Source organism: Lissotriton helveticus, chromosome 8 (genome assembly GCF_964261635.1).
Source record: "Lissotriton helveticus chromosome 8, aLisHel1.1, whole genome shotgun sequence".
Lineage (NCBI taxonomy): Eukaryota > Metazoa > Chordata > Amphibia > Caudata > Salamandridae > Lissotriton > Lissotriton helveticus.
Window position 1 is genome coordinate 104,264,638 of NC_136069.1, and position 22,158 is coordinate 104,286,795.

The 22,158-nt window shown below is 43.2% G+C and overlaps 1 protein-coding gene across 2 annotated transcripts in view; it reads right to left on the reverse strand.

Moving 5' to 3' along the window:
• Positions 1-1,028: 1,028 nt before the first annotated feature.
• CD247 (CD247 molecule) overlaps positions 1,029-22,158 on the reverse strand; it is a 205,949-nt gene continuing 184,819 nt past the window's right edge. For both annotated transcript variants that reach the window (XM_078656700.1, XM_078656699.1), the window contains exons 7-8: positions 8,239-8,280; positions 1,029-2,819 (exon numbers count right to left, since the gene is read on the reverse strand). In XM_078656700.1, the coding sequence (XP_078512826.1) occupies positions 2,754-2,819; positions 8,239-8,280 (108 nt within the window). In that variant the 3' untranslated portion in view covers positions 1,029-2,753. The remainder of the gene's footprint in view (positions 2,820-8,238; positions 8,281-22,158) is intronic.

Sequence of the window (22,158 nt, forward strand, 5' to 3'; positions counted from 1 at the left end):
AAATACTGTACACAATTCCAATCTATGTCACTCCAATCCATGCCACTCCACTCGACGACACTCCATTCTACTGAACTCTACAATACTCCACTCTACAAAATTCTACTCCACGTCGATCAACATCATTCATCTCTACTCCACTTTATGCCCCTCTACGCCACTTTGCTATACACTGCTCCACTTTACTACACTTTATGCCGCTCCACTCTGTTCTACTCCACTCTACGACACTCTGTTCTACTCCACTCTACGACACTCTGTTCTACTCCACTCTACGACACTCTATTACACTTTACGGCATCCCACTCTACGATTCACTATGCCAATCTACTCCACTTAATGCTAATCCACAACACACAATTTCACTCCACGCCACACAATTTCACTCCACGCCACTCTCAATCTGCGCCACTAACTTTTATCCATGCTGAACAGCAGCCAAATTGGAGCACACCATTGCAAAAAACATTTTGTCAAAGCCAATAGCTTTTGCGTAGGCAAGGCCTTTTGGCAACGCTTGTTGTTTTAGAGTTGTACACAATAAAATGTTTCTGATTACCTGCAGTGTTTGCTTGGTAACATCAAAAATCACATTTTTGGGAGGGAACAGAACTGGTCAAATGTTGACAAAACCCTGGACATTTAGAAACATGTTATGGTTCTGAGGAAACCAACTGAGGGGTGAAACTCCGAAAAGACTATCAAGGCACTCTGCAAAGGGTGTCTCTGGACTGACCTGATTAAATGCCCTGCAATCTTCCAAGCTGGTGGCAAGGTGTCTACAAGCAGGTCTGCACTGCAATGAGTGTCTGGTAGTGAATACCTTGTCTACTGGCTTCTGCCAGTAGAACAAGCGCCTGCTCACCTGTATGAACGTGTTTATTTCGTGCATGTATATCCAAAGCGTTATATGAAGAATGCAAACTAAGCAGTGAAAGAAAGGAAGACCGCAGAACCTACGGGTGCAGATCCTGGATAACACACACGCCAAGTCTGGTGCCTGGGAACACAAAATAATGCACAGGAGATAGACACCTATTAATTTATTATTTCTGAAAGTAAGTAAGTAATAACGTGTCCCATTCAAGGACGTGTTGTAACTGCACATTAAAAATACTGAACACAAAGCACAATATCATTCAAAAGAAAAAAATCATTAAAACCAGTTCTGAACTCTAGATGAAAGAGAAACAGGAGTTCTAAATAAGACCCCTGAACTGCTGAGGACGTGGGACGCTCACGGGATCCAACCGATGGCTTTTGGGATGTCAGCTCTCGCACAGGATTGTAGACCTCTGGGAAGGCAGGTGGAGTCAGCCTTGAGAAACCAAGGTACTCCTCTCTTCCAGTTGTAACAAGTACCAGGGGGGAACCAGTCTTAGGGAGCACCGCGGGGACCACAGAAATGGCCACTTGGTGCACGAGCTCAAACTTGAACACGACTTTGAGAGCTTAGTGCATGCAAAGTTTACATAGGATTTTGATTTTTTTAGTGGTATTCGGTTTCCTGCATAACGGAAGCAGGGGCAGGCGTAATGGCACAAAATGGAAGAAAACCCCCCAAAAATGGAAGGAAAACCAAACAAATGGAAGGAAAACCACTCCAGGGCTGGTTTATGTTAAAGTGATGTAAAAAACCATGGGCATAGGTTATGGATCCCCTTTGGTTTCGCTTTGTTCACCCTAAGTTGGCAGGGTATGCCCAGACGTGGGTCCCTTGCTCACTTTGCCACTGGATTCAAGCTAGCCTGGCTAATTAGCCAGAAACCGGTCCCAGGATGCTTGTTTCTGGTCCAGGGAAGACATGGTTTGGCAGTTCGGGCTGGACTGTTCCCATGAGGCACAGGGTAAGACTGATTTGCATATAGCCATATCTGAACTGGGGTGGCGGAGTGAGCTAAAGAATGATGATGGATTCAACCCAGATCAGTTGACTGGAGGTGAGTGCTTGCAATGTTCAACACTCCGTCCATAATCCTCTTTGGTTTTGCTTCATAAGTTATGGTCGCCATATACAGCTTCTGTACTGGTTGCTAGAAAACAAATATTTAAGGTCTGGATAAATGTTAATCAGCAGGTGCTAATACGTTAAAATGCAGAGCAAGTCTGTGTAGGGAATGGGCAGATGGTCACTGGGTGCACACTGGGGTGGACACATTTTGCATGAGAGCATAAAGGGTTGGAAGAATGCTGCACGTGTGCGAGCTGGACAAGTACTTTACAGGGCCATGTTAGGTTGGACCTTTTCTCCCAGGGCTATTTGTGGGGGTTACAGATGCTCAGCGGGCATTTCATCAAGTCAAAACATCTCAGGATGAGCTGTTGCTACGAAATTCTGAACAATGCTGCTGCACAGAGAAGAAAATAAAGGCAGTAGTTGATTCAGAACAGAGACCCTTCGCTAAAAAGGTGGAAATTACACTTAGTTTTAAGAGTAAGCACTTACAGTAACGAGTAATAACTAGGATCGTGTGTGATATGTATTTACAGAAATTTGGAATTTACCAAAACAAAAGACTAACAATGAATCTTTTGCTAAACTATCTCCAGCAGGAAAGGTCTGTTCATAGCACAAAGATGTTGCAATAATGTTCACTAAATTAGAATTAGGTGGTCCTAGAAAAGAGAAGTGTGAGCTTGTACACAAGGGCAAACACAGGATTCACTCTTCATTCTTGCAGATGTTCGTCTTGATGGTAATCTCCTTCCTTGGTCTCTCCCCGGCACCTTCAGTGCAGCGATAGCATTTACTGTTAACGAGGAGGCAGAGGCTGCATCTGGAGGGCATCGTAGGTGTCCTTCGTGGCTGCGCTGAGTCCCTGCGGAGACAGAGAGATTGCTGAAGCGATTGGAACTGCACTGTAGAGACATATGGAAATTCAACCACCCTGTGCTTACTTCTCTTTGAATTTGTTCTACTGAAGTAGGACTCCTCAGAGGTAAGTAAAGTTTTTCTTAGTTATACTCTTTATGATTGCATAAAAGCAAGTAGGCACAAATTATTGTATTGCTCCCAACATTCCATTCGGCCGAGTTTTCAGTGGGTCTTTACGGCAGGTGTATCAGGTCTTTCTCAAATCTTTACCTCCAGTATCTTACCAGGTCAACACAATTTTGCTTAGAACTAAACCCATTGCAAATATTTGTAAAACATTATTTTTCCATTCAGAGACCTGTAATCCATAGGGCGAACATAAAACATCTGTCAGAAAATTGACTATCATACGACTAAGGCCTATGCGAAATCGGTCAGATCCACCTTTAAGTCAAGAACAGTCCAAACCAACTCAACCCATACTCAGCTGAAAGAAAGTACCTATGCTCTGTGAAAGACCCCCCCTTTTAAGGATCCAATCTATCAATATCCATTAGGAGATCGATATAGACATAGGGTATCAGTTTGAGTAAGCCCAATTCTACAAACACAACTTTATCCATTTACACTTCATAATAGTAGGAGAAAGAAAGCACAGTGGCTGAACATTTTCTTGGAATTAAGGTACTTAAACGGAGTGGTAAAAGATGCAAGCTACCATTAACCGTTTACATTGCTCCCATCACTTCAATCTTTTTAAAGAAAGGACTTTGCATTTAAAATATGCTTAATGTATTTATAAATCAATGAACATCCTCAATTTGTCTTTGTTTGAGTCTCTCCTTTTTAAAAAATCCTTGTCAGAGTTGTATACAAATGACATCTGTCCAAATGCAAATACAATTAAAATTGACTAGCTCTAGAGCCAATTTTAAATTAGAACACATCTGGGACCATGTTAAATTAGAGCAAATAAGTAGGAAATGTTAAAGCAAAATACATCTAGAATCAGTTTGAATTAAGGTAGATATGGTGACCAGGTTATAGAGGCGATATACGGAAGTCTTCTTAAACGAGAGTAAATATAAAGGTCGTGTTAATTTAGATTTATCCCCTTCATAGAATTCTGAGCTTGTGTCAGTGAGTCGGAATGCAGGCAATAAAACACTATTGTTTACGTGGATTCTAGGTGCCTGAGATCAACACGGCCACCTGGGAAGTCCTCACACTGAACCGTCCAGCATGGCGCAGCCTCATTCGCAAAGTCTTCCAAAACTACGAGGAGAGGCGTACTTTTGAGGCTCAAAGAAAGCGTGAGCTGCATGAGTCCAGAGCTACCCACACCTCACCAACAATGTCTGCGCGACATGCGACAGGACGTTCCATGCCCGTATCAAACTACCCAGTCATCTTTGGATGCACAGAGCCCGGTCAACCAATCAATGAGATTTTGAAGTCATCATTGACAACGATGGACGCACCGCATCAGGTGCAGTGAGATTGTTGAGATGGAAATGTTCCCTGGATTGTTTGCAGGCATGTTATCCTGCACCGGTTTGCCATTTCTTGAATATAGATCAGGTGCCCTGACTTTTATTTTGGCTCTGGCATCACACTAATCTAAGCATGTGCACAGAGGCCTATACCGGTCCCTCACTACGTGAGGTCTTGAATCTGACTTGTGGCCTGGAGGGTTGCACCAAGCGTGCCCTCTTCGTGGGCAGTGAACTACAATCCTCATCCTGCACATAAAGCGGTACTGGCAGTATACTTTATTTTTTTAAATAGGAAACCAGTGGTGTGACCAGACATTTTTTTACCTGTGTCACTGGAGTTGGAGGCCTACTGGCCCACCTGTGTAAAGTTATGCTATTATATATATTAGCCAACATCTTTGTGCTGATATCCTGTGTGTGCCAGGTATGTGTACATGTGTAACACATGCATGGGTATACATTGTGTGTATGAGTGAGCCTGAGTATTGAAGTCCAATGGATCAATTTTGGATGCTCCTGCCCTGGCATAGCACGAGATGGAGGGTGAGGACTTTGCTCCCAGACCGTGTCAGTGTATCGCCTGCATTCCTGTAGCTGGAGGGAGGAGATTCAGACACTGAAGTGAGGAGGATGGAGACACAGCTACCTTTGGAAACTGCACACCGCGTTTTGTTATCAAGGAGCTGCCGATTCGTCTCCCTGGTCACTTGTTTACTGGGGTAGGGTGGGATTGCAGACTGTTGTGGGTGGTGAAGACATTTTCTAGATTTGGCCTCCACTTTGGTGTGTCCCTGATTCGGTTGGGGTGATGGCAGCCAGGGGCATACCTCTTTTGAGGGTGCTTCAGCTTGGAGGTAGTCTCAGTGCTACCTGCTGTGAGATACATTACTCTACACAAAGACTGTGCCGGGAGAGCCGCTTGAGGAAGGCATTTCAAAGAAGAACCGCTTTGAGAACTTGCATCCACATCCTCTGACTAGAAGTTATGTATGACCCAAACCTCCCTACTTCATTTCACATCCTTTTTGGCTAAGGACTGGGGGGCAGATTTACAATAACTGGCGCATCCCTGCCTATCAGCAGCAGGGATGCGCCAGTTATTGTGCGCCGCGGCTCCGCCACCATGGATGCGCCGCATTTACATTGCGGCGCACCATGGGGCAAAAACGGACAGATGCGTGACGCATCTGCTGCCGTAAAGGTGGCGCATTGCTGGAGTTGCGTTTCAAGCATGATGCAGCTCCAGCAATGCTCTGGGGGCCTTATCTAATTAATGCTGCGTCAAGCCTTATGCCTGCTTCAGGCAGGCGCAGGGTTTTGACGCAGCAGGCCCTAAAAGTGACTCCGTGAAATCTTGTAGATTTCACTCAGCCACTTTTAGGAGGCGTTCCTGCGCCGGAACCCCCCCCTGCGCAGGAACGCCTACTTCTGGCGCAGGGCTTTACAACGTGACGCATCTCCCAGATGCGTCACGTTGTAAATACCCAGCAGAATGGCGCGTCTTTTGCGCCGCCGCTGCGTCACAAAAGTGACGCAACAGCGGTGTAAAAGTGGAGCAAGGGGCTTGTAAATCTGCCCCTGGGATGTCTGCAGAGTACTTAAAGGACTGCCGTATAACCAGGGCTGGTGTCTGTCATCCAGTCTGTCAGCAATGAAGGGACGTCATCTGAAGCCTGCACTTTCTTCTGGAGGTACAGAGCTTCTGCACTGAAGCTCCTAGAAGCCTCCCCGTCTACTGAGAGAAGGAGGGATTCTGTCTGGCCTGACAGGGGGACAGACTGTCCTGGAGAAGAGCAGCCCCGGAGGCAAGTGAGAGGCAACTACACAAGAGCCAACTAGGGGGCCCTGTGTGTCCTTTCGCCCCCCTGGTATCTCATGCCATTCCTGGTCACAATGACAACACTTCGCTCATTGACAGCCCAGTCGGTAATACAACTACTTGATTGCCGTAGACCTGGACAAGGGCTGCAACTGTGTCTGCCGTGGTCCCATACATGGGCTTCACCTACCTTCGGTTCGATCGGTCCCACAACAACTGAATACTGCCAGCCAAAATGGTGCTGCACCTGCCATGGGCCTAGGTGCATCTGCGTTACTACAATATCTGAAGACTGGCCTGCACCTACACTGGTTGCAGCAAGGGTGAGCGGGTGCAAGGGCGGATGCAGCCCACACCGAGTCCCCAACGCACCCCAGCAGACCTTTTAACTTGCTGCAGCCCGTGCAAGATACATGGGATCACCGCTACTAATACCACGCCATCCCATCCATCCTCATAAGACTAAAAAGAGTGAGCCAACATTTGACTGTGGGCAGAATCCTGCTCCTGAGCTTGATTCATGGTAACTCCTGACTTTTATAAGTGGGACCCAGTGTTGAGGAGGGGCACCTAAGACAGGGTAGCAGAGGGAACTGGGTGGGTGTAGTGCCTGGAGACAATCGCATTTAGAGTAGCTGACCTCTATGAACATTCGAATTGTGTAGTATGTAGTGCAACGGTGTGATTAATGCACAATTTTTTTCTCGAGAAGATGAGCACTGGGAGCTGGACATTGATATTTTGTCTGTTGGTGGGTTGTTGACCTTGAACACCCCTCCCCCTGCCTGGGACTGCTCGCCCTCAATACCGTGAGTGTGAAGTGTAGAAGGGGTTGTAGTTTTCCTAGTTTAGAGAGCCATAGTAGGGCAAGCTTCGGAACACCAGTGCCAAATGACGTCAGTCCCTATGGTTGAGGACAAGTAGCCCATGTCTACCCCGTGACCACCCTCCCCAAACTGGTTCTGGCAAGTAATGAAGGTTTAGCTGCAAAAGCAGAGAAGTTGGTCTGTTTAGGGGTTGATGGCAGAAAAGGCTCACTCTTTCCCAAGATGGTCCTCGCCAGATTTATACCACACCAAGGCTAATGACTGATCCCCATTTCTTCTGAAAGAAGCCCTGGGCATGACCTGCAATGCCAAACACATGAGTATGCCAACATTAAGAGTCTGCTCAGCAGGGGTCTGGATGAAAAGTGCTTTACTTCTGAATTCCAGAGATTCCCAGTCCAGCACACCCTATAAAATGACCGAAATGAGATACCTAATACGTTAAAGAGCTAACAAATGAAAAAAGGAATTGATGTCGCACCGGAGTCAACCTGCTAGGAAGAGGTGTGCGCCAAGCAAGAGGCGGTCAGCTGTCCAGTCGTCAACCAAGAGTAGTTAGGACCCTAATAAAAGCAAGGACAATGTTGTTGTGAGTCGCTATATGGGTAGTAAAACACAGCCATAATTTGAGCCCAGTTGGTCTCACCCTACCGCAGGGGATCCAGGTGCAACTGCACCTGCGACACAACCCATGGCTATGTCCCTGCAACTGCATTAGGGGTTTGTTTACAATACTGACAGAGGTTGAACAGAAGACTTCTCCTTGTCAGATGAGTGATCAATTAGAAGACCGTTCAGGGGGTCTTCACCGCTAGAGCATTGAGTAGCCTGGACCCTTCTGCGTTAAATATCATACACAATAAACTTTAACAAATAGGTGTGTGCTTGGAATTCATCAGGTGTGATAATTATCGCCTCTTAGAAACTTTGCCTGCAAAAAGAGGCATAAGATGAAGATTTTGGGTCTGTCTATACCAAAATTATCATGTCCCAGTATTTTCCAGACGTTTTCTCATAGTAAATATTGGAATGTTTGACTTGCTGAAATGTATCTGGGGGAATACAGGTTTGATCAACTACACACAAAACATAATGAATGACCTCTGGGCACATAATGCAATTACAATACAATACATATCTGAATTATACAGGGTACTTGTAAGGACAGCCTGTGGTGCTGAAGGTCAGGCATGCTTATACATTAACACACTTTTAAACTGAGCAAGAGTAAGGTGGCAGGACGTCCCCCCGCCCAAAAGGCCAAAGGTAACTGAGCCTTACCTGGTAAATGCCGTCATTTCCTTTTCCTCTCCTCCTCTGTTTCTGAAAAAGAAGGAGGGTAAAGGTGGTTATTTAGGGCTCGGGTCAGTATAGGCACATTTGGTCTCAACAAGGATTGTAGCCAGCGGGGCGGCCACAGGCGCCAGCGCAAGCACCAGCCCTGCGGTAGAAGCTGTGCTAATTACAGTAGTTTGGGCTCTGATGGATTACCCCATATTGCTTTGAAAATGCATGCAATTAAGGTTAAAAGTTCAAAGAACTGTTTTGGCCCTGATTACGGAAAGTAAGTCAGTGTCTAACATGTTATTCCACTCCTGGAATCTAAAGTAACTACCATTTTTTCTAATGTTTTTTTTCATGACAAATATTTGTCAGACCTAAAAGCTGAATAAAAGTCTCGCTTTCTGTAAACTCACAAATGTATTTTCTCAGTTATCTCAGAAACTAACTGGCATGCTGAGGGAAACATGTATTTCCAATAGGAGCAGCAGCCTTTCTGTTGATTCATCACTGTTCTAGCTTTACCACCGAGGTCTAATAAACAACTAGACTGCTAACTGCTACCATTCTTACGTCAAAGTAACCCTGACCTGAACACCATGTTGCTAGTATAGGAGCTATTGAATTTGATGCATTTTCTCTGAAGCTGGATACAGGACATGAGCATAAATTCCTACCCTAAACAACGATTGATCATCATCTGCAGAATGGTTAATTACTATGCGCTGCATAATCCTGTCAGATATGGATACATCCTACACAAGAAAGATCACAAGACCACCAAAACAGATATGGATACATCCTACACAAGAGAGATCCCAAGACCGCCAAAACAGATATGGATACATCCTACACAAGAGAGATCACAAGACCGCCAAAACAGATATGGATACATCCTACACAAGAGAGATCACAAGACCGCCAAAACAGATATGGATACATCCTACACAAGAGAGATCACAAGACCGCCAAAACAGATATGGATACATCCTACACAAGAGAGATCACAAGACCGCCAAAACAGATATGGATACATCCTACACAAGAGAGATCACAAGACCGCCAAAACAGATATGGATACATCCTAAACAAGAAAGATCACAAGACCGCCAAAACAGATATGGATACATCCTACACAAGAAAGATCACAAGATCGCCAAAACAGATATGGATACATCCTAAACAAGAAAGATCACAAGGACACCAAAACTGCCATCTACAAACATCTAAGAATTATGCCATATAGCTCTGATATAGGTGTTTACCTCAACAGGACAATAACGTATGTAAGGATAAACCCACCAGTTAGCTACGAAGGCATGTCAGGTGGTACATTTCTACAATGAATGGACCGCGTGATTTTGTTGTAACAAATACGAAAGGTACACATCGGAACCATATGTATAATATTACTGTGATACCTGTTGTACTCCAAAATGAACCTAATCTTGTTTTTGTTGTAACTGATACGAAATGGTACGCACAGAAACATATGTATATTATTACTGCTATACATGTTGTATTTTAAACGACTAACGGCATATAACTGTGAAGCACTCTGATACCCATGGGTCATGTATGCACTATACAAAACTATAAATAAATAAAATAATAGCAGATTTCATTGTATTGCTAAATGCTAATACAGATTAGAAGCTGTTTAAAAAAAATGAAGCAAAGTATGGGTTTTTTATTTATTGCCTATAATTGATTTAAAGGACTAAAAAAAGGTTTGAGAGAACCCCCTGCCCATCCCCCCGCTAGGCAAATCCTTGCTTTTCTACATTTTGTTTGTCTTATTATCCCTCTTTTCTGTCGCTTAATTCCTTTTAAAATCTAAAAATAGGAAGCTTTTGGTACACAATTTTGTTTTCATTGTAAAAGACATGCTTGCTCAAGAAGTTCCTCAAACCAGAGCTGAAACCCTTCTACATTAGACCACTCTTCAAAAAAAGAAAAAAAAAACTCGACTCATTAAACTACAGGCCTATATTTAATTGATCATTTTAGGAAAAATATTTGAAAGGGCAGTGTTTACTCAACTTTCAAAATTTACAGAAGAAAATGACCTAATGTTACACCAACAGTCCAGCTTTAGACCAGGTAGAGCCACAAAGTCAACCATCATATCCATTTGAGGTGACCTCATGCTCATAATGAACAAGAATGGAGTTCACAACCAATTGCTTCTGGATTTATCAAATGCATTTGACGCTGTCCACCACCACACTCCACTAACAAAGCTTAATCATCTCGGGATATGTGAAAATTCTCTAAAATAGATTGCCATGTTTATAAAGGACAAGGGAACCAAATTTGATTGGTCAGGGACCTTGGGTAGTTATGAGTTTTAAACACAGTGGTCCCTAAACAAGGACAATGAACTTTAAAGAATAGATATAGGGCCAGAATCAGGGCTATATTTAAAGCTGTGCTTAAAACTCCTAAAATAGATTGCTTCATACCTCAGAAACAAACTGCAGTTTACCTTCCACCTCTCACATTAGCTTCTCATAGACAACTCTGTGGCATCCCTCAAAGACCCATCATATCCCCTCTGTTATTCAACAGCTTCCTAACACCCTTATCAAAGCTGACTAAATCAGTCAACCTCATGTGTTACAACTATGCAGATGACCAATAAATCAGTCTAAAAATGGATGGCCCAGAAGACCTCTAGTCGTAATGGCTGCCTTCTTGCTATAAACACATGGATGGTGAGTAACCACCTAAAGCTCAACACCACAAAAACAGAAAGCATTTCCTGTGGACAGTGGCAAAAGTACAAACATGCGACCATACAGGCTAAGGAACTAGAGGCCTCTCCAACAACGAGAAATCAGAATCCATGGGGTAAGCATGGACTAAGACCTATCCTTGATACTACATATCAGCAGCATCCCAGAGTGCTTTATACAGAATGAAAATACTGCGTTCCATCTTCCCATACCTTTGTTACCAACAAAGCCCATTCTTACTGTTATAATCTCTGACCTTGACTATACCATCAGCCTATACCTCGGCACATCCAGGTTCATCACATGCAAAATACACCTGACCTGAAATGCTGCTACAAGAATCCTCCATCTTCACCCCAAGGATCACATTACTCCAGTCCTGCAATCACTCCACTGGATACCTATAGCTAGAAGGGCAATGTTCAAGGAGCTCTGCATTGTCCATAGAGCTTCCTAAGGAAAAGGACCGCTTGATGTATACGTTAAATTTAAGAAATACAAACCAAATGGAACACTGCGCATTAGACTTGCACCACAAATGATCATACCACCTTACCAAAAGAAATGCTTTCTCAGAACAAGCCGCCCAGCTCTAGAACTTGCTACCAGCCAATATGTGAAGCATCCAGTAACATATACACTTAAGAAGACTATTGGAAACACAATCATTTCCAGGATAACTACATCATATCACAATCCTGGGCTTGAAACCTGAAAGATAATCACACATTCACATTCAGTCTACATGTAATAACACACAGATCCAATAAACCATCCAGCACATTATTTTCTATATACAGGGAAGCTACAAAGGGTTGACCTGTGGTTAGTCTGGGTATTCTATAGAAATGTCAATTTATGTATAGCCCTTCTGCTCCATATTAATACCAATACCATAGCGCTTAGCAGTTGGCAGCCAACTATAGTATAATCATTGTACACTCACATAAGACATATCTGCTACGGGTCTTGTCCATCACCCAGTACTGTACTATCCATCGCCAACGGAACGGGCATGGAATAACTTAAAAGATTTGTCACATACTGCTGGCCAACCGGAGGGCTCTAATGTGCTCCACCTCTGCCGGTCCTAGCTGCACACTATGACCAGCTCGTTTCATCTCACAGTGAGATTCAGACATGGGATGATAGTTACAAAGCTCATCCCACAGGTATCACCGTCTCTCGCTCCAACTGTACGTGCTCAGGGGAAAACATCTGGAACAAAATATCAGGGTGGGCCACCATGTGCAGTAACCAGCTAAGTAGACTATGGTCATTAAAACATGCTGTAAAGGGCCCAGCAGAGCTGCTCAAAACTGCCAGCTTACTGAAAGCCATAAATTGTGGGCCTGTCCTTACAGCTCTTCTTCCACCACACTGCTAAGTACTCTGTCCCAAAACACAACAATAACCCCTTGGTGGTCATCATGCACAACATAGAAATATTTCCCACATAGACCAAAAAAACAAAGACAACACCCATTGAACCACACACCCTACACAGTCTAGCTTGATGCCCATGGAAGCAAGTGCTTCAGTGCCCCACACAGGGCTTGTATCTGCTATATAAATGTTGCAACACAATACTATATATAGGAGTAAACTTCTAAATGAGCAGGAAGCAGGCAGATCATGTGTTTAAAATGATAGTTTTGTGCTTTAATAGGTAATAAGGCCCTCTAAAATTTAAATAATTGCTAACCCTCTCGTCAAACATCATTATTGCATCATGCAAATTAACAATTTACTGCATGACTGGATTGCAGATAAAGTAGATATAACATTGAAAAGTTAAAGTCCAATGCTTATACAAAACTAAATCAGGAAGAAGATTCTGCAGATCCTGTGGTCTTGTTTACCCATAGTTACATTACGAAAGGCAGGGCTTTAAGTGGGACACAAAAAGCCTGGGGGGGGTTCTCTAATATGGGCGTGACCTACGTAATTAACTGCATGGTTTAAACATGTAAACAACATTTCTGAGATTCCCATAGTGTGCCACCTGTCCCATATGTTGGTTCCTCTAAGCTTTCTATTAATTGCATCCAATATATACACAAACTGACATACAACTAAAACCAGCCAGGCTGTTTGGCTTAGTCCAATGTTTGTTAGCTGTTTATGATAAATGAGTAACAACATTATTTGAATAATACTGAAAATGTTTCAATTCTAAAATTGTGTCTTAAACACTACTGAGGCCTGTGGAAGGGGTGGTGTTCTTCAGAGTATGTTATACACCAAGGGCAGAGTGAGAGGAAATGTCCCTATGTACAGCCTCAAAGCCTTAAACCATAAACACCATATGGTACGTAGGTCCCACATGGTAAGGTCATTACTTTTGGGTCGTATTAGTATATCTGGGTATCCTTAGACATTGGGAAGGAATACCAACTTTGTTGCATGCTTCATTATGGGTCAAGAGGCGTCACATGGGTGGTATATGGATGTTCTCATGCAACCGCCCATGCTTTTTAGCGGAAAACCTTATCTACAAATAATAGTAGACTGAGTTTTGCTTTAAAAACTAATGCCACTTGAAAGCAGGCGTTAAAAGGAGAAATGTTTTCATTTCTCCTTTCTTTTCCGACTGCATTTGTGCTGCACTGGGGAACCCTTCCAGCGCAAACCTATGCTAGACTAACGCACACCCTTACACAATGGAGCAAAGGTGTGTGTGGTAAACGTAAACGTGGTTACTTATATAGCGCACGTATCACCCCCGCAAAGGGGTCTCACGGTGCTTGCTTAGGGAACCCGTCCTGGTATTCCCCTGTGAGATAACCCCGGCAGGGTATCCACAAGGTGAAAGCCAGGCATCCCGCTGCGAGGGGCCGTAGTGGAGATTAAGCAAGCTATTGCCCAGAGTCGCAGAGTGTGAACCCGTGAGTCGAGTAGGCACCGGGGCGAGAATTATCGAGTCCGTGGAATTTTTAGCCCAAGACCCACCGAGGCGGGGAATTGAACCCTGGTCCAGGACCGATCTCAGCTTCCAGGTCTGCTGCCTCTAACCCCTGAGCCACACTTCTCCACTCATCAACGAAATTCTGCTTGGTGCTAGGTAGAGTGGTGGAGAGTGCAATATGTCTGTAGACATGGTGCTCTCCTGCTCTCTCCTTGTCACGCAACGCAGCTTCTTTGGGTGCCGCGCTGCATTGCCTGGTATCATTGTAACTCTGGCCCCTCAAGAGTCTCAACCAATTGCGGGAGCGCAAGATAATATTTGTTCTGAATAAAAACGAGGATCCTGTTGCTACAAATACCTTCGGATTCCCAGGAGGAACCTCCAGAGTAACAGGCCACCTTTTTACAGAGAAACAATTGGAATCCAAAGCTCCTATGAACCTTTTAATGACTGCATGCATATGGCCTTGACTAGCAGTTATTCCAATTTGAGAAGGAGTTCTTTCTTATATATTCATGAACCTTTGATTTAGCAGCACATTTGCCCCAAGTATTGCATGCTTGTACGTACATAAATTCGAAGGGAAACAGATAGATCAATGAGATCTCTTTCTGTTGTAACTGGAAATGCTATATAGATGACATCCTTATTATATGGAAGGGCAAGGAAGAAGGAGCATAGTCGGTTACAACTTGGCTCAAGGCCTGTAATAAACGTTTTTTTACTTTACAGTGAACATGAGATGTAGAGAAATATCCTTCTTAGGTCTTCTGATCTCGACACATTAAAACATTTTGAAATGCAAAGTGTTCTACAAACCAACAGATAGGAACAACCTCCTGCAATATATACGTTTCCAAAATTGTATTTTGGGATACTTGTTGACAAATAGTCATAAACAAACGTTGGGTACTCCTTTAGATTTGTCAACCAAGCTAGAAAGATGGGCATTTAACAACTCCCAAAAGTACACTGTTAACTCAATAACACTGTGCCCAGCCAGCACTCCTTTTAGAGCGTATTCTTCTTAGTAACTCTGTACTTCTTTGTATTTTCGTGAAATGAAAACCACAAGTCTTTATATGTGTTTTTTATCAAGTTCATTGATTAGCATTCCATGCGTAATCCTTAATTGTTGATTCACAATTATAACATTCAATTTTTTTTAAAAACAAAAGTCCAATCTTTGTTCGTCAAATTGTATTTCAATCATACATGTTGACTGTATCAAATATTGTGTGTCCCATCCCTATGCATTTCGGGACTGAGCCCTTCATCAGGGGAGGTGAATTCAATCTGCAATTAAAAAGAAGGGTGTTGGAATGTATATCAGGTCTATCTCTGCGACCACAACCTGGCACAAAAACAGTGTGGGTGACACAATGTGAGGCCACATAAAAGCCACACAATATCACATACATTTAACAACCCCACCACTCGCTTTTACAAAGATATGGCAAAAAAAGAGGATGACCTTGTTGCATCACAACGTATGGAGTTTGCTCTACTGACCTGAAAACAATTGTAACAAAACACTGGAAGAGTTCCACTACACTACACTACAGGAACACTACAATTTGAGAAACCTATGTTCTCATTTAAACGAGGAATATTATTCCGAGGCATGATTATAAACATAAGATCAAACCCCAGGCAACAAGAAACACAAACTAGACCACTACGGTCCCACGGGTTGTGAGACACTCCCCCAGTGGGAATTGTAAAGTGTGTCATTTTACTGAAAGAACCACCTAAACTGACCTTGTTCCCTTGAGATTACAATGCATACCAAATGCAATTTAGACAATGTACTCTATATCATTGTATGCCCTTGCAATTTAAAGTACTTGGCTATGATGACCAGGAAAGTGAGGTTAAGAATAAACGAACACAGGAGCACAATTAATAGCAGGAAAACAAACGCGAAATTTACGAAACATTATTTTGACATATAACTTACGGAGAATTACCTTAAATTACTGAAAAGATAAGAACATGTGGTCCGAACACATCTCCCAGAGTGTTGTATTACAAACAACAATAGATGTATTGTTTGAAACCTCAAAACAAGTCGCACAGATGACACAGTGTGGACTCAATTAACCCACACAATGGATAGGAGAAGACACTAGACGGTTGTATGGGTCCTAACAGGGTCATGAAACCCAGTGACTAATCTGACCAACTAAAACAATTACTAAACGCTTATGTTCCTAACACCACATAGCATAAACACATATACATTAATTGGGACAATATTCAACCATTAATCTTTGATGACAAAGACATCACTCAACAGGTTAACTTGTACAATAGTTGAGTTGGAGTAATAGGTACTAGAATGAGTACTTCATACTTATATATCTAATTCCGCCCTCCCCTTTACACTGTTTTATTCTGATTTCTCAATAAAGAATTGTGAAACAAAAATAGAATGGGGAAACCATGCAAGATGATATTTAACCGCTCAAAACTCCATTGCATCTTGCAAGAGAAAAACATCAACGCCATATTGAAATTCAAGTTTTGGACGAATAATATTGAGCAGCCAATAAGTTATCCCGCTCTTAGGACTACAAGCCCTAAGACAGCTCTGGCTTAACTAAATGCAGAGTAGATGGCCTATCAGAACTACAAACCCCACGATCACTTTCATCCAATCCAATGACTGGTACAATCGCATCATATTTCATAACTTATGCATGCAGTTTAAAGCTGACTCAGCATAGGTCAAAGATATCAGCACAATAGCATTGATATAAAATAATGGGAACACCACTCTTCGAACTCCCAAAAGGTGAACCCTAGAGGAGTAGATATAGGTAAACTTACAACTATCACTTCTATGCACAATAGGGGATCTGATTTTTAGCTAGGGGCACATAGAGACCAATAGATTGCAAGCAAAGGTATTTCTACTATATATCTGTGCACGCCACACTGATGGGCCAATAACGTGCACACAAGAGTGTTGATTGCAACAACAACAAGGAGATGGAGGGAATGCTTGAATCAATCTCAACCAATGGCAATCGCTTGGGCCGCATCCAATTACATCATCTTTTTTGCCCACCATACCACCTCAGTTTGGACCAGCAATATGCAAATCAGCCTTGACTCTGCTCCTCTTGGGAACAGTCCAGCCCGAATTGCCAAGCCAGGTCCTCCCTGATCAAGAATACAAGCAACTAAGGACCTGTTTCACCCTTATAACTTGGGTGGGACAGGTATTCCTCGGAGACTTGACTCTGTCTTTTGAGCAAAAATCCCTAGCAAAATACTTGAGGATGCTTTGCTTGACGTGTTGAGTTTCGATCTCTCATGTAGGGTGGCGGTTCGAGCGAGGTCTTCATCAGGACAGCCATACATACATACATTTTTATCCCAGTTTCATGCACTATGCCACAGCATTTAGATCTTTAAATGGTAGTATTCAACAGGTGAGACATTCCAGAAGCTCACTTCTGCACACATATAGCCTCCTACTGCTTGTCGTGTGCTTTCACATCCTGTACTAGGATAAGAATCATTCCTTTTCTGTGTGACATCCACTTTGGATTTTCCCTGGCACTGTGTGAGGGGTGAGCGGGACACCAGAAACAGTATGATGTGGTGCTAGTGCACTAAATTAGTGAAAGAACAGTGATTTCTTTTGTGGTGCATCTGTGTGCAGACAATGACGTCATGAGGGTCTATAGCTCATCCTCCAACTGGAAGGGGTTTCCCCCATGCATTTTAATGCTACAATGGCTCTCTGAGGACTGCAAAAACACCTAGTACCCCATGGTAACTGATATAAAAAGAGTGAGAAAGAACCTTGTTAGTGGTATTACTAAAGCAAAGTCTCGCAATATGTTGGTTAAACAGGACTGATGATTGCACAAGATCTGCGGTACGAGTCTATCTCTTAGATTCATAATACCAAGTCCTGTATTCCGTAACTGATTAAATATATTTAAGTGCCATTATACCCACACCAAGGCAAACTCCTGAACCCAGGATGTTCTGCTGTGATGAAGACAGGTGGCTAATTGGGTCTTGGGATCCATCCAATATTTGGACAATCATGTTCTTACTGTCTTCCTAATAGTAGCCAAGGTATATCGTCATTCAGCCCATGTGTGTCTGTTCTAAGTCTATATATCCATCGTTGTTCATATTTCAAAGGGCTGGTACCACATTTCTTTAAAGGATTCTAATCTTTCTATAATGTACCATTCTAAGTTATCTTTAGTGTGTTGTTTTTTAACATAATGCCTTGTTATCTAGTGATATCTTTTTGCATCTTATTGTGCTCCTGTGTTCATTGATTCGTATTCTTATTTTTCTAGTTGTCATACTTACGTATAGTAGTCTGCATGTGCATTTTAGCACATAAACGACATTGCAAGAATTGCAATTAGCAAGGTTCTTCGGTTCCCGCGTTGTCTGGATCCCAAATCCAATGATTTACATTTCTTGGTGAACCGGCACACCCTGCAATTGCCACACAGTTGATGGCCCTATGGGGCTGGTAGGGTTCAGCAGAGTAAAACTGGACCGGTGTCTGTTTCTTTGGGTGTCTATGGATCTGGTTGTCTTGTAAATTCTGACCCCTTTGAAAAGAGAACATCAGTCTTTCTATTTTAAGTGTACCCAAAGTCAGAATATGCCAATGTTTTCTTGATCAGTTTCTTCAGTTTATTTGAACTGGGGCAGTATGTTCTAACCCAAATAGGTCTTGTCAAAGGTGGCTTCTCATTTGTCGTCAACAGCGCCTCCCTTTTGTTGTAATTTGTATTGTATTGCAATTGCATTTATGTAGCGCTTACTACCCCTGACGAGGCGTCAAATCGCTTTTTCAGCAAGTAGCACACTACCCTGGGACCCACAGAGGATTAGTATTGAATTAGTATAGTGAAACATGCAAGTACATTTTAAGTGGTAGATAGGTTAGTCAGTTATTTTGGATTGGAATGATAGCAGAAGGATAGAGGAGGAAAAAAGGTTTGTATTTATATGACGCCCATGATGGGGTGTTGAAGCACGCTACTACGGAAGCCCATAAAGGATTAGTGGTGAATTAGTATGGTGAAATATGGAAGTAATCTGTTATTACTAGCCCTCTTCTTTGCTGTCCTGATAATCTTTTCTGGGTAATATTTGTTTCTGAGTTCATCGCTCAATATTTCACGTCTCAGTCTCAAACGTTGCACAATAGGTAGTCCCTCCCTCAAGGAGCGAGGGTGGAAACTCTTCTAGCGGAAAACAACTCTCCTTTTGGGGTCCCTCCTCCTGGGTAGATCTTCAGGTCTAAAAGGATATCTCTGATTGACTTATGCTCATTGTGAACTTCAGAAATGGTTCAAGTTATTGACCCATAAGTTACAAAATGTTGCCTCCTCCCATGAACCTCTCCAGATTACTAAAATGTCATCTATGTATGTATGCCTTGAGCGTAGCCCAGTATGGAGTCCAAACTTGTGCATTGTCCATTCTGGTCCAACCATAGGCAGAACAATACAAAGACCATTGTCTAATGGACTTCAGTCTAGACCACTGCCTAACTGCTAGCCCAGTCACCTTTCCGTGCCATCTCAGCTAAACCCAGGTTATATCCGAGCCCAAGCCTAGAGGAGAGACACAGACCAGCCCTGCCCGGAACTCAGACCTGTCATGCGCAATGCGGGCCCCACGACCAGCCCAGACTCCAGACTGAGCTCATAGCCAGCGCTCCAAGCCCACTCACCCAGCCAGTCCCTAAACCTGAGCCAATTCAGACCCTAGACCGCACTGGTTGGTCCTAGGCAAAAAACCAACTTTAGGGTACTGTGTCTCACTTTCCATATTTATAAAAACTCGGGGATACCTATAAACCAGCTACATGATGGTATTAAGTGCTACATAAATACCTAGGGGCAGATTTACTACTTCTGGCGCATCTCTGCTAATCAGCAGAGGTGTGCCAGAAGAGTTGCGATGCATCTGCCCACCCATGCGCCACCACTGATGCGCCGCATTGAACTATCATGAAAGATCCCTTCCATTCCTGGATGTCGAAATATCAGTCAGAGATGATGTGCTGTCATGTTCATTATATCAGAAAAAAACGGACAAGAATAATGCACTGCATTATAAGAGCTACCACCCGCGGAGTTTAAGGGATAACCTCCCTTATGGACAGTACCTCCGGGTAAGACGGAATTGTTCAACTATCCAGCAGTTTGAGTTGCATGGACAAGGACTGACCTCCAAGCTACAAGAAAGAGGTTACCCTCATAAACTTTTGAAGCACTCTATGAAGAGAGCGAGATGGACACCCAGGGAACATCTTCTTGAGAAGAGACCAAGACTAGCGACTGAGAGGATGGTATGTGTATCCACCTTTGGCCCTCACACCAACCAACTCCAAAATATCATCAAAAAAAGCTGGCATTTGGTGCAGGAAATTCTTCCAGACATAGGTGCCCCCCTTTTTGCTCTTAAAAAGAACAGGAGTATTGGTGAAATGATTACATCTACCAGACCACCTCCAAAAAGGGACTCTCAAAGTACGATTTTTGGAACCAATCCAGTCAAAGGGCACCGCAAATGCGGGACATGTTCCGTCTGCGATCTCACAATAGAAGGCTCATTGTTCACGGATGGTAACAAGTTTTGGCGTCACAATGAACACACGAACTGTAAGACCAAGTACACTGTGTATGCCATACAATGTCCGTGCAAGAAGCTGTACATCGGCAAAACCACGCAGGAGGTCCGCCAAAGAATTATTCAACATCGGTCAAGGATCAACAACAAAAATATGACAGCACCTCTGGTCTCTCATTTCCTGCAACAAAAACACTCCTGCCATGACATAAGATGGACTGTTCTAGCCGTTATCAGGGGTGGCATTGGTGACCCTGATCATCGCCTTTCCCAGAAAGAGGCGTACCTAATATTGAAATTCGATACATCCAACTCTGGTCTGAATGAAATGTCCGAAACTGCCAGTTTGTGAATTCCTCTCGATCTATGCTGTTGAGCTTGGCTGTGCTGCATTTTTTTCATTTATTTTTTTCATTAATTTTTTCTTTCTTTACCTCATCAATTTTTAAACCTGTGTCTGTTTTTGTATATTGAGTCTTCTACACGATTATATAACTGGGTATGGGATTATAGAGTTGTCTCTACAGCTTGTGAATTTGTGCCATTTCCATGCTAAAAATTTGGGTTGTAAATATGCTTACGATGTGTTCTCGTATATACATGCAGCATTGCAATTGTTGAGAATGTGAGACTACACAATCAGATGGTATTTCTTTATATGCGATTTGTTGTGTCAATTACGAGTAATTTTGACCTTTATGAAAAATGCTGGAGGTTCCCAGACCGCGACTTCTGTGTGTTCGAGTTTCGCTGCGAGCGCGGTACATTCAAACTACATCGCCCAGCATTCCATAGGGGCCCCCGCTGGCCACTCCCACCAGCCTCATGACCCGGTTGTTTTAAATACTTCTATAAGGCGCCGCGCCTTATCCACAGACTGAACTTCGCTTGGAAAGGACTGATTGACTCCTTCCACACGAGTAAGTGTTTCGCGCAAATTGTTAGTATTCTCCTGTGCTGTCAGCTTTTCCGGCCATTAAACCATGAGACTAATACGTAAACGTTCCCATTCCTCTTGTAGCGGGCTCCGGTGAAATCGACACCGCCTGCCGGCTTGAATTGGGTTCTGTGCCAAGGCGCCCTTATTATCGTCACTTTGGATTTCAGGTAGGAAAGTTTTTCCTTGCTCCTTGCCTGTGACTGGTTGGCTTGACTCGGTCTTCACAATCGGCAGTCGTACTGGCCTTGGAATTTTTCATTTTTCCTTTGTGGTCACTCACTCAGCCAATTTCACCTGTGCTGCAAAATGAGAGCTGATCATCAACCCTGAGTGTGCACCGCGTGGCGGGCATCACGTTTTCAGTCCACCACTGTGTGAATTACAGGTATGATTCACATTCTCTAAGGCTTCACGCTACTCTATTGTTGCGCTAATATCCCATACACAACGGGTTATTGACCGTGCTGAGTATTTCTTTGTATGTTTTTTCAGAATTGACTGCTTTTTGAGATTTACCCACACTACTGCAACGTTTGTGGTCTTGTGCAGGTAATTATTTCCCACCTTTTTTTGGAGCCAGAGTAGACCTTCACAGTACTATGATATACATATCTGACACCTACTCCGTATGTTTTTACAGATTTACCGTCCCCAGTCCCTGTCCTGAAGAGAACCTACAACATCTAGGTTCGAAACGCGTCGAC